The sequence below is a fragment of the Strix uralensis genome, chromosome 3 (assembly GCF_047716275.1).
Source record: "Strix uralensis isolate ZFMK-TIS-50842 chromosome 3, bStrUra1, whole genome shotgun sequence".
In the NCBI taxonomy this organism is placed as follows: Eukaryota; Metazoa; Chordata; class Aves; order Strigiformes; family Strigidae; genus Strix; species Strix uralensis.
The window spans coordinates 51864365-51877529 of NC_133974.1; the positions used below are offsets into that span (position 1 = coordinate 51864365).

At 38.3% G+C, this 13165-nt stretch overlaps 1 protein-coding gene across 8 annotated transcripts in view; it reads left to right on the top strand.

Moving 5' to 3' along the window:
• The window catches only part of ARMC2 (armadillo repeat containing 2), a 70274-nt gene that overhangs the window by 45586 nt on the left and 11523 nt on the right, over positions 1 to 13165 (top strand). For 7 of the 8 annotated variants that reach the window (XM_074862242.1, XM_074862250.1, XM_074862244.1 and 4 more), the window contains one exon: positions 12525 to 12843. In XM_074862242.1, the coding sequence (XP_074718343.1) occupies positions 12525 to 12843 (319 nt within the window). Of the gene's footprint in view, positions 1 to 3090; positions 3173 to 12524; positions 12844 to 13165 lie in introns of all 8 variants that reach the window. The other variant, XM_074862247.1, reaches the window with a different exon arrangement.

Here is a 13165-nt window from a genome sequence, read left to right on the forward strand (position 1 = left end):
GTATACTTGCGACCAACTTCATTACAACTGCAAGGGTCAGGTGTTGCTGTATTGTCCTGCCATATCATAGCGATCTGTCCTGCTTTTACTGGAGCATCAGGCTCTGGGAGTTTGGTTCAGGATCACAGTTTTAAAGATTGCCATGTTGGTGAGAGTGGAATGCCCCATGTATTAGCAAGTTACTCAGCTCTATTGCCAGGTAAGATTTAAGAAGAAAATAATTTTTATGGGTGGAACAGTGTTCCAAAACACTTTAAGAATTATCTTAATGTGATTTAAAGTAAGGAGCTTTCTTCGCTGCTTCAGCATCTAAACTAGTTTGAGGACATTTAGTTATCCTATACAATTTATCCCAGGGTTAGTAATTCTTGGAGAATTGTTGGAAGGAGGCCTTTTGTGCTGCTATTGTTAAAGGCAGATAATTAAGGTAACCAGATCAGCTATGCTGAACAATCTATTCTTTCTCTTGCCAAATACAAAAATAATTTCTCCTTTTCCTGTTTACCTGCCTCCCTATTTTCTGTGATAATACACATGGAAAAGGAACAAAGATTAAGTACTTGTTTCTGTTCTTCTAAATGTCTGTTGATTAACATTTCTTCAGCATATCTGAGTATTTCTAGGTTCAGGCTGCTCTTGCATTGTATAATCTTCAAAGACACTTTAGTAAAATGCTATGTAAATAATATGAGAAATATCAAAGGCATGATATTTTACTAGATTTATAGTTATTTTTCCTTGTGAACACTATTAAAACCTCAACAAATAATGGGACTGAGAATAAGGAGTTTGAGTAACATCTTCCTCTCAATCTTCATCTGTAATTTTACGGGGCACTTTTCTAGGCTCTGAGAGAGCCTCCTTCAATAGCTTTGTGTCATAATGAATTGTAGGGTTATATATAAATTCAAATTGTTTGTTGTCAGATAGTGTTCAGAATTTAGTTTCTCATTTTTTTACTTTATTAAGTGGTCCTAAAATATATCTTTAACTAGATTAACATTGCTTTTTGTGTTAAACTGAGAGCTGTTTTATCAAAATACAAATTAGTAAAGAAATAGCTGGTGTATTAAAAAAAGTTATTATGTTGTGATGATTATATATGCAGTGTCTTCAGAATAATTATTTCTTACTGCAGTTTTTAAACAAGCATGCAACTGTCAGTTGTCAGCTTAGTGAAGCCCTGCAGAAACAAGAAGAGGGAACATGGATAATGTAATGCACCACTTTTTCTGTAGTATATAATAAACACTTGAGCTGTGAGGAGTGCAAATGTTTTTCCTGAGGTGTAGCTGGCACTGCTAATCTTTCTTTTAAAATGCTGACAGCTAGTGAGTTACAGCGTGAGTTGGTATGTGTTGAAAAGAAAACAAGTAACAGCAGTGTGAGTAAAATTGTCTGCTGTGGGAAGAAGCAGCAAAGAAGAGATAAATCAGTATTATTAACTCAATGCATTAAAAATCCTCAGGACTAAGAACTGATAAGAAAGGAAGTGTGTATGTTTTCAGAATTTTCAGGTTGCAAAGTTTGTGGGATCAGGTTTTTTTACTGGCAATCATGGCAGCTAGAAACAAACTTGGGAAAAAACTAAAAGAAAACCAGCATTCAGACTTTCTCAAGTGCTTTCATAACTGTGACTTTTAAAATAAGCATTAAATATAGTGAAAATAAAAATGTGAGCACTGGAAACAGGATTAATAACTTGCTCCCACACCACACACAGAATTCCACAGCTGCCACCCAAATAGTCTCCGTTCTTCTCACCACACTGCACTTTCAGCTCTTTTTTTTTCTCAGCTCGTTTTGGGTAAAAGAGTCAGAAGGAATAGAGGAGTAGTAATTTAACTCTGTGAGAAAGACATCTGGGGAAATTGAGTTGCCAAGACTTGCTAAATTCCATGTGTCATAGTCTTAGGTAAGGAGAGGAGTACAGAAGATTGGAAAGGTAGGATCTGCAAAGTAGGACTGGGGAATTCAATGATGCTTTTCTATGCATCTGAAGTACATGTTCTTTGTACTTCACTTGCAGTTGGTTTTGGAGTTTACTTGTGTGGAGTAATGAAAAAGTGGGTGCCAGGTGCTATGAAAGCTGTCAGAAGTGTTCTTGAAGAGCCTCTGTCTTGCAGGATGAGCTTTGCATGCTTCTGTTTCTAGTCAGCATTGTAGTCTTTTGCCCATCTCCAAAAATCTTTTAACAAGATGTTGTTCCCCTCTCCCAGATCATTATCATCTCTAAACTCAGATAAGCTATATAAAGGATGACTTTCTCAGGCTGTGGTTAATATCATAAGTCACAAGGAGGGCATGCTTTTAGAACAGAGAGATTGCCTAAAAAGGGCCATAGCTTCTATCAGTATGTCAGACACTACCTGAGCTTAGGTGGCCTTTTGGGGCCCTGCCAACTTCTGTGTAATCTTTTATCAGTGTACAATTAGGAGTCTATTTTCAGCCTTAAGTTCACAAACACAGGGTGTGGTACTAAAATGTGCGTAGAAGAAATTTTGTGTCTGTTGTATAGAAAAGTCCCTTTATACTTTAGTGTAGCCTACTTTTTTAATTAGGAAATGTTTGTTAAGAATCTGACATCACTGGATGCAGCAATTGCCTATTTAGCAAAAGAACAGTCACATTGGGTCACATGAAAGGTTCATCCAGCCTACTATCCATACTTGGCAGTGGTGAAAATCAGATCCCTAGAGAACAGTAAAAACACAACAAGCATATATGATACTTTCTGTATATACTTCACAAACCTCCAGTTCTTTCTAGTTTGGAAACTTCTTCAGCCAGCTGTGGTTCTCTGTGTGAAATAAACCTCAGTGGACTTCTTTTCCGTGAAATTCTACAGTCTACCCCATATAAACTTCTAACATATTAAACATCCATTGGCAAGTAGTTGTCATAGCAACTACCCATTGCACAGATAATTCTCTTTGCTTGTTTTGAATTTGGCCTTTTCTATCTTTATTTGATTCCTTCCAGTTCTTATATTGAAAATTCAGTGAATATTTAATCCCTAGTCATTCATTTCACATGACTCCTGACTTTCTAGACCTTTATCATATCCTCTTCAAGTTATCTCTTTTCCAGGCTGAAGAGAATGCAGCGCATAAGCAATCCAGGAGGTTCCTGGAATGCACTGATGATAACTTCCTTGGCTCAATGGGAAGAGGTACCATGCTGGACTTTGTTCTCACCAACAAAGAGGGGCTGGTGGGGAGTATGAAGCTCCAGGGCAGCCTTGGCTGCAGTGACCATGAAGTGTGGCCAGCAGGTCGAGGAAGGTGATTCTCCTACTCCACTCTCTTGAGACCCCACCTGGAGCCCTGTGTCCAGCTCTGGGGCCCCCAACATAAGGACATGGACCTGTTGGAGCAGGTCCAGAGGAGGGCCATGAAGATGATCAGGGGGCTGGAGCATCTCCCCTATGAGGAGAGGCTGAGAGAGTTGGGGTTGTTCAGCCTGGAGAAGAGAAGACTCCGGGGAGACCTTATAGCAGCCTTCCAGTACTTCAAGGGGGCCCACAGGAAAGATGGGGAGGGACTTTTTATCAGAGAGTATAGGGATAGGACAAGGGGTAACGGTTTTAAACTGAAAGAGGGTAGATTTAGATTAGATGTTAGGAAGAAATTCTTTACTCTGAGGGTGGTGAGACACTGTAACGGGTTTTCCAGAGAAGTGGTGGATGCACCCTCCCTGGAAGTGTTCAAGGCCAGGTTGGATGGGGCTTTGAACAATGTAACCTAGTGGAAGATGTCTCTGCCCATGGCAGGGGGGTTGAAACTAGATGATCTTTAAGGTCCCTTCCAACCCAAACCATTCTATGATTCATTCTAAGAGTCCTTGCTTACTTGGTGCTTTCTGATATAGAGGCTATTCTATACCATTGTACATCCATGTTGCTTTTCTCAGAACTTTTTACAGTCCTGTGTCCTGTATGTTTTTTGTGAGGAGGTAACCAGAACATGGCAGTTAAGATGTGGCCATATCATAGATTTGCATGCCTGCATAAGTTTATTTCCCAGAACTTCCCCACATTTTATTTGTTTTGTTGACCTCCTGTAAGCATTAAACCCCCATGAGGAATCTGTCATTAACCCCAAGATTGCTCTCCAAGTGGTTCAAAGGCTGTAATTTTATACGTGAAGGTATGACTGCTCTGTGTTTTCCACATGCATCATTTCATGTTTGTCTGCATTTAATTTCATCTGCTGTTTTATTACCAGTTGACTACAAATCTTTTTTCTGCTCTTCAGTCAGCCTTCATCTTTGCTGCTTTGATTATCTTAGTGTCATCAGTAAACTTTACCATGTTTGCGGACAAGTTGAATGCAACAGATCCCAGCACAGAACCCTTTGGAACTCCACTGGTCATCTTCCACCATTGCAGGAACTGCTGATTTACTCTGTTTTCCATCCTCTAATCATTTATGTATACCAGTACATTCTCCCTTACATGACTGCTTAGTTTCACTAGGATTTTCATGAGTGACTTTGTCAAAAGTCTCCTGAAAAGCCACACGAGTGATATCAGATAGGTCCCCTTTATGGATGTTTGTTGATCTCCTCAGAGGACTTAAGAATTAGGTAAGTCAGGACTTAGGAGTCTTTAAAACTGATTGTGTTTATCTGACAGTCCACTTATTGTTCTTTTTTTATGGTTTCTTCTAATTTACCTGGTACAGACACCAGGCTTGAATCTCACTTGGATCTTTTTCTAGTAATCCATGTCATGTTTGTACCCTTCCAGTTGTTGCGTTTAGGGTGAGAATAAATTTGGTAAGAGATAAATCCCCTTGCACTGTAGCCGGTCCTCAGAGATTAGAGGGGCTAGGGGCGGCTGGACTTATCCCTTAATAGGTATGCCAATTGGAGCTGTAACTCTAGGTCTGACCTGGATGCCCGAACAGCCTGTATGCTGTAGGTCTGGTTGCATTCAAAAGAAGCCATCAGATTCACGAATAGTGCGGATTAGTGGCCGTCACTATAGGTCTGACCCAGCCCAAACAGCCCATACACTGTAAGTCTGGTTGCATTCAAGAGAAGCAGTCAGATTCACAAATAGTACGGTTTATTTCCGTGCAACATCTACAGATTCTTTAAGATTGCCTACGATAAGTGCACAAACTGCAGGTTGGCTATATGGCACTACAGAAAAGAAAAACGATTGCAATCACACACACACAGTTCCCGGGTATACACTCGGCGTAGCCAAGGATGTCTTACCAAAAGGCGTTCCTTCTGGGGGGCGGGGCAAAGCGAGAGCACAAACCCGTCGATCAGTCCCTCCGTTTTGGTGTTGGATTATTGTTCCTCCAAGTTAGGTACAAACTTGGGGTACTATTTATCTTAGTAGGTATGGTGAGTGGGTGGGACTGTAGTCAGTAATGACATAATTAATTTCGTGGTGCCAAGGGATACAGTTAGTTTTTGTAGGAAAAAGAGGGAGGACGGGAAGCAAGGTTGGCTTGGTACGATGGGTGCAGCTGGGTTGTGTGGGAAAGAAGGGAGGATGAGGCACAGAGTTGGATGGTTGCTACAAAAAATCATATTTCGAGGGAAACGAGTAGAACAGGAGATAAATCTGTCCTTGAAGTGAAAGAATGGGACCGCACGGCCTGCACCCCGCTTCGCATCCCTCCTTGGTGTCACATCAAACACAAATTGCTGGACCTTCGTCCTGTCCTGTGTTTATTCTGGGCACTCTGTGTCAAGGAAAATGTGTGCTTTGCAGATTTCTCACTGTTTTGCCGTTGCCTTCCTCACGCTTCCAATACCTAACACCAGTCCTTAGGCATGAAGGCAGTTTTGAGAGGTTCCACATCACTGTTAGTAAATTAAGCTATTTAATTAATAAATTTTTAGAACTGTTGGGTGATTATCCAGTCCTGTTAATTTGTTACTGTTTGTTTTGTCAGTTTGTTCCTTAAAATTGTTTGTGATCCCTTTAGTGTTGGACAGATCCTCTGATGAGACTTTCCCAGGGAAGGCTATAGCGTTGACATCTTCATAGTTGCTTTCACGGTGAGCATGAATCAATGCAGAGGACTCATTCAGCTTCTTTGCAATGACATTTTCTTCTCTGAATGCTCCTTTTTCCTGATCATCAATTAGTTCTGCTGATTCTGACAAACTTCCTCGTCCTGATATATTTGAAAAGATTTGTTATTATTTTTGCATCTCTTGCATCAGCTAGTAGAACTGCACTAATTTACAGTTATAATTTGCATGCTGCTTACCTGTTTGATTTAACAATCAGTTGGTCAGAAACAATTTATTAAATGAAGAATAGACTGATGTTGCCTTGTCATCCTCTCTAAGGAGATGTCTGCATTTATCAGGTTCATTGTGCCTGGATCTACTCAGCTTTCTTCTCAAATGCATCTACCAGGTAGCTGGTCCCAAATCAGTTTATAGTCTTATGTGAGCAAGCAGGCTTCTGCTTATGTGACTTTTTCTTGTCTGCCTCCAAGAAAAAGACTCATTTTTAGGGTTGTTGAATGTCCTTTTTGCTCTTAAGCTTGCTGCAGTGGGGAAGGTTTTCACACATGGGGCCTGTAAAGGTGAAGAATTTGTCCTCTTTGTTTCTGGCTTTGTTTATTAGGTGAAGGCTTATCTCCATGCAGTGACTGGCCTTCCTGGCTGTTTTTTTGGCTGTCTTATGGAGAATTTTGTGATGAACTCCCAGGAATCCACTGACTGTTTCAGTCAGTCATATAACATAAGTCACATAATACCCCAGAGCAACCACAGGCTCTTAAGAATAGAGTCTAATGCTGCAGCTATGTTTAGGTCAGATATACATGTTTGCCTCTTAAATGCTTTGAGAGTATTATTGGTACTCTGCTCAGTGGCATCATAGTCTTATGAGATACTAAAGATTTTTTTTAATTATTATTTTTATTGGGGGTGGTTGTTCGTGGTGTGTTTCAATATCTATAGCTTCTAAAGAAATGGTCATCAATGCTGACATCAGTGTTCTTTGTGTTTCGGTTACTCACTTTCCCCTCTGTGCCATCCCTCGTTTGGGCTGAGGACAGCTGTTTGTGTGAGAGTGTGATACACCATGTCACAGAACTGACACAGCTTCCAATAACCTTAAAACTGAAAAAAAGAACCCTAGTCCTTCTCTGGGTTATCACCCGCATTGCTTTCCAGTCTACTTTGTTGAACAGCCACACCAATAGTTAGTTCCTTGTTCACAAATACTGAGGAAACAATATGGGAGAGGAACCAAACTGTGAATGGAAAGGAGAGTGGGTACTGTTTATGCCACCACTTCTGCTGAAATGCTTGTCAAGGTAACCCTATGAAGAACTTAGATAATGTGGTTCTTTCTCCTACGTTTACAAATACATATTTTCAGTTGTGTTCCTCCTCTCTCTAGCCCAACATTATAATAGTGCTTTGGACAATTGAAAAAAGTTATGAAGGGAAGCTAGTAATTGACCATTAAAGAACAAAAATATAAGATTTTTCTCCTATGTTTTGTGTGTGCACATGCATATTCATAACTGATCATTCATTCTCTCTGAATTAATATTTTTTTCAAGAAGGAAGTATCTGTTTTAGGAGAAATATTCTGAAAACTCTGAAGGAATTTGCCTGCTGATAAACCTGAATAACCACATAAGGTCACCCTTTCCCTATAGTATGATTTCTGACAGTATGCTGAGCTGATAGTGTATTTGCATCTTCCTAATACTTTGGTTGTGAGTTGGTTTTGAGTGTTTGGGGGTTTTTTTGTCTGAAAGAAAAGGCAGAAGTGGTAAGGAAAGTGCAGAATATGTGATATATACTCTGAATATAAAATGATTAGGAATGTAGAGCGCAAAGTTTGTAGTCAACCAGCCTTCATTGGTGTATATCATATAGAAACGTGCTGTTCTGGTGTATCAAAAGATACAAGAGACAGAATGTAATTACTAGATAGGTAAACATTAAAATGTCAAATAAGAATAACAAGAAGATTAAGAATAATAAGAAGATATTACTGCTTGGACAGACACTAAAATATTTTGCTCTAGTTTTTGGTATTAATTTCTGCAAAAGATGCCAAAAGCTTGGGAACAGCTCTGAAAAGAGCTAAAAGAATGATTAGAGTTTAAAAAAAGAAACAAGATTAAGCAAATTATTTTATCAGTGACAAAGGTCAGACCATTAGCAAGTTGCCTATTAATAGAATCTGCACAAGGAAGACATTTATGTTAGTAAACCATCTTTTAATCTAGGAAAAAAGAGATCATAAGAAACAGTGGCTGAAGCTGTACAAATTTAAGCTAGTAATAACAATAAAGATTTTAACCAGGGAGATCAGTAATCACTGGAGCAATACCATGGGGGATATGTTTTTCAACTTTTTTTCTATTTGTGATTTCTGAAATGTTTTTTGTTAGAGAGTGTACACTGCTTTTCATCAAATATTGTTCTGGTGGGTTTGCTTTTCTTCATTACCTTTCCTAGATCTCCAGATGTCCACAAACAAGCTTAAGGACGAGTTCTTCATTGCTAAAAGTCACTAAGTGCAAATGAACCCTTTTCTGAAAAGTTTAAGTAAACAGATCACATTTTTGGCTGTAGAAATTATTGGGTAGGGTCCTCTGGCACGTGATACACAGAAATATAACTCCATTCTTCTAATGGCCTCTCCTTCTCCTGAAATGCATTCATATTTGCGGGGGAAGGAAGTGTTCCCTCTCTACTGACAAAGTACTCCTTGCTATCACTGTGGCAAAGCTTCTCCTCTCTGCTCCTTATTTCAGGTTCCTTAGTCAAGAACTTCTTCATTTGCTTTTGATACTTCCAGGGTATTCTACACAAACACCCTCCTTTTTTTCATCTTTAAATCGAGTTTCATTTTGGGTCAGTTGTTATTTCTGGGTTTGACCAGGAGTTTTTACAGCTGGAACATCACTTTAAGATAAATCCTTACTGTGTTTGGAAGAGATTAGCTCCAGGATGGCATAACTCCTGTTATTTTGTCTATAGGTAGACTATCAGACCCTGCAAAGAAAACTCTCAAATTTTCTTTCCAAGGTACATAATAAAGCAGAAATACAAATTTGGAAATGAAGTGTAAATTAGATTTGAATGAGAAGCAGTTCATGCTGCTGTGCAGGTGGTAGAATTTTGACTACCTCCATTGAAGTTTGTGTAACATAGAAAGTGCATTTCATTTGCATTTCATTTACAGCTGGAACTCAGCTGCTGGCATCTGAATTTTTGTTTCATCCTACCCCTTCCCTTCTGGGGGTCCAGACACCAAATAGACTAACAGGTACTTGGCCAACCTGTACAAACTCTAGAAGGGACTCCCCTCCTTTATTTATCTCATTTTAGTTAGAAATTACTGACCTTTCCTGACCAGAAATTACTGGCTTTCCTTTCCTACCAATAAGTAAACCTGTACTATTTGCACCTCTGTTCATCATGCTTTGCAGGGAAAGGCAGGTATGCTTTAATTGCCAGGATAAACTGCTGTCAAGTTCTGTGACTCAGCAAGTACACTGTGTACCTTTGCTACTAGGGTAGTGCAAGGAATAGATTTTTTTTAAAGTAGATAAGCAATCTTTCCTAAAAGTCATCAAATGTATGTGTTCCAGTTGTCAGAAAAATAAGAGTTAAATGCTGATGAGTATGTGGTGCCATTACTGCTTTAAAAACAAAAATACCAGTTTCTTCACAGATTGGAAGCAAAGAAAAAAATTAGTTCTCCTTCTCAAGCTCTTCTTGATATGTTTCTTCAAATTGTTTGTAAGTGAAGCTGTGTGGTCTCATATATAACCATCCAATCAGGTTTGGGTACACTCTCTGGACAGCATGTCTCATATGAATGCCTCGTTATAAAAAGATTAAATGACTGAGTGCAATTCGTGTCTTTAATCTAATTTGTCTCTAGTGCCATACATGTTAAAACCTCCATATTATATAAATTAATCTGATAAATACAATTTTTCTGTAAGTTTGCACGAATGTCTGAAATTCCATAGCAGTTAATACTCCAAACATTTGGAGACACATAATAATCTCATTTATTACACTTTTTTTTTTATGTGCAGGTTTAGTCTTGCAAGCAGTTTCAAAATGCCATTCATCTTCACATATATTTCTTTACACAGCAATTCTGAACTGCTGTTTCTTACACTTGCAGTGCTTACCCCAAGAGCATTTAAAAAAATGTAGCCAAAAATAATACAAACCCTCAAGTATTATACTACTCAGGAGAAGTTGTACCACCTTTTCTCTTTGACTCTGCGAGTTAAATTTTCACTGGAAGATAATGAAACTTTGGTAATATGCTATTAAACCGGATGTGCCTAGCTAAAAAGAAGTGTATTATAAGTTTGTTTTGCTAGCCTGTAGGTGGAAAGCACAGTTGAGATCACACTTCTCAAAATATCAGTTGATTGCTCTACAGTACCTGTTTGTCTGTTTTCTGATTGGGTAGAGCTGTTGCTGGGCTGATACTGTTTTGACCAAAATTAGAAAGTCAATATAAACGAGTCAAACTAGACTGCCTGCTTTTTTTCAGTTCTCTCTTCTGATTCATCAGTTGTTTGTTTCAAATTCTTACAGCCTTTGTGAATTGGGGGTTGTGCCAGTAAAGGTGAAAGCTCTTAGTGGTTAGTCAGTAAGAATGTTCATAAAAATTTGTCTTGATGACATTTAGATGCTAGCAAAAATATGATGCCTAGTTAAAAAAAAGGTGATCATATTAAATACATAGATGTGAGAACCTATTCCTCACTTAGGAGATTGCCTGCTTCTCATATTCAGGGATAGCATTCATCTTCTTGACCCTAAGGGGATGTTATTGCCAATGTCTTGTGGTAGAGTCTTAAGACCTGAAACTTATTGGTGAAGGCATGTATGAAAGAAGGATTCACGGCTCACGCATCTTTTTTTCCTTCAGTATTAGTATGTATGCTTTAACAAGTTGGACTGTACTTGGTTAACTTACTTTATTAATACCAAGGAGGATGTGAATATAACTATTATAGTTGAAGAAAAACAGCATGTAAATTGTTTAGCAAAATTCTGAGTTAATGCAAGTACAGCAGTTTAGTAGTTAAGGGTAGATGGCCGTGCTGTACTTGAAGAAGTGCTGTTACTCTACCTGCACTGTTAAGATAAAGCTATGGACTTTTCTTTTCGGAAATGAGTAGGTTTTGATGCAAGTGACAGAGGCAAATGTTTTAATTAGTTTATACTTGGGTTAGTTTAGACTTTCAGAATTATTTTTTTTTTCTTCTTCCATACAGGTGGGTGAGAAAAAGATGAGGATGTTGTTGAATGCCATATAGTTAGGATCCACTAGTCTTGCCAAAAAGAGGGTATTTCTCAGTATGTCCAAAATGAAGCAGCAAAAGATGTAATTCTATATCCCACTGAAGGGCAGGGATAGAAAGTGCTTTGAGAGCAACTTGGTTAAATCATAAGATCGCAAGATACCATATAAAAATAGAAAGTAGGTCTCATTTAGCAATGGTAAGAATAAAAGGGTAGCAAGAACATGTAACTGAAAATCAGAAAAAAATGAGATGCAACTAGAAAGGGACGTGAAAAAAAACAAGAAAACTTTCTATAGGACATTAATAGGGGGAAGACAATAAGGAAATAATTGCTGCAGTGTTCAGAAGATGAGAATTACTGACAGATGCCACTGTGAATAGTGAAGTGTGGAATGCCTTTTTTGCTGCTTCTTCTGAAAAGGTTAACTATGGTCAAATGCTTAATTTGTACTTCAACCTGAGTTCTTTTATCACAAAAAATGTGCTGGAGCATATTTACGTGTCTTCAGACCAGCTAGGCCTGATGAAATTTACCCTTTGGTACTTACAAAAGGACAGAAAGAGTAATGTCTCTGGGATTCTTGAAAAGTTATGTAGGATTGCAAGGTTGTAGGGCACCTGTCTTTAAAAAGAGAAAGAGGAGGAATTGGGGAATAACAGACCAGTCAATTTAGATTACATTTCTGTTAAAAATCTAGAACAAATAATTCAGCTATCTGTAAGCAATTGGACTTAACAAGGAAATGAGTAAGAGCTGACATGGATTTAACAGTAACAAATCAAGGGGAAGTAGTTTAACCTCTAACAATGGGTGACAAGCCTAGAGAAGAAGAGAAGGTGGTGGGCTTTGGCCATCACAACTGATGCTTGCTCACTTGAAAGATTAGTAAGCTCTGGCCCATGTGATTATTTTAGTTATATAAAGTGCTGTTTTAAGATGTTTTAAGATTACTGTGGGCTTGGTAAAAATAGATGACCTATACTAAGTATATCCCATTAGTAACTACCCCAATGCTATACTAGTTGTGTCAGATGTTTTTGATTTCTTCTGTAAACTGGGTTGTGAAAAATAGCATAAAAAAATTATTTCTAGTTGCTGTATTTGGCATTCCTTCAGTTGTTCCAGATCTGCTATTAACTGAGATGTGAAGCAAATTAAGTATTATCTTCTTTTTAAGCAGCTAATAGCTTCTGATGTTTTCTGTGTAATATGGTTTATTTATTTTATTGCAGGATTTAGTTATCCGTATCATCTTCATTCTTGGCAATTTAACAGAAAAGAATAACCAGGCCCGTGAGCAATTTTTTAAAGAAAAAGGAAGTGTTAACACCTTGATATCATTATTTCAAACCTACCGTGACCTTGATTTGAATGCACAGAAATGGTACCATGAAAGAGGAGGGGAAGGAAAGCACCCAAAGCATCCTTCAGAAGCAGAAGATGTTCTGATAAAACTGATAAGAGTGCTGGCCAATCTCTCCATTCATCCCAGCGTAGGAGCAGCTCTGGCAGCTGCCTATCGTGTTGTAGAGTTACTTGTTACGGTACTAGGTAATAAAATCTGTGTTGTCTTTGTTATCTTTGTTCAGTCTGTAAGGAGAGTTTAGGATTTTTCTACTTGACCTTCTTATTAGGTTGACCCATAACTAAATCAGTTCCATTGCTAAAATAACAAAGTCAATCTGCTGATATTCATAAACTGGTTTATGTAGAAAGCCTGCTTGAGATAGTTGCTGCTTTGGTACTGACTTTTCAGAGTCTGGGGAAAGATGTTGTAGAAATGTTTAATTCAGTGATCAGATTTGCAGATGTGATCATTAAAGATAAGGAAACAAATTTTATTTTAAATACATCTCACTGAGAGTTCATATAT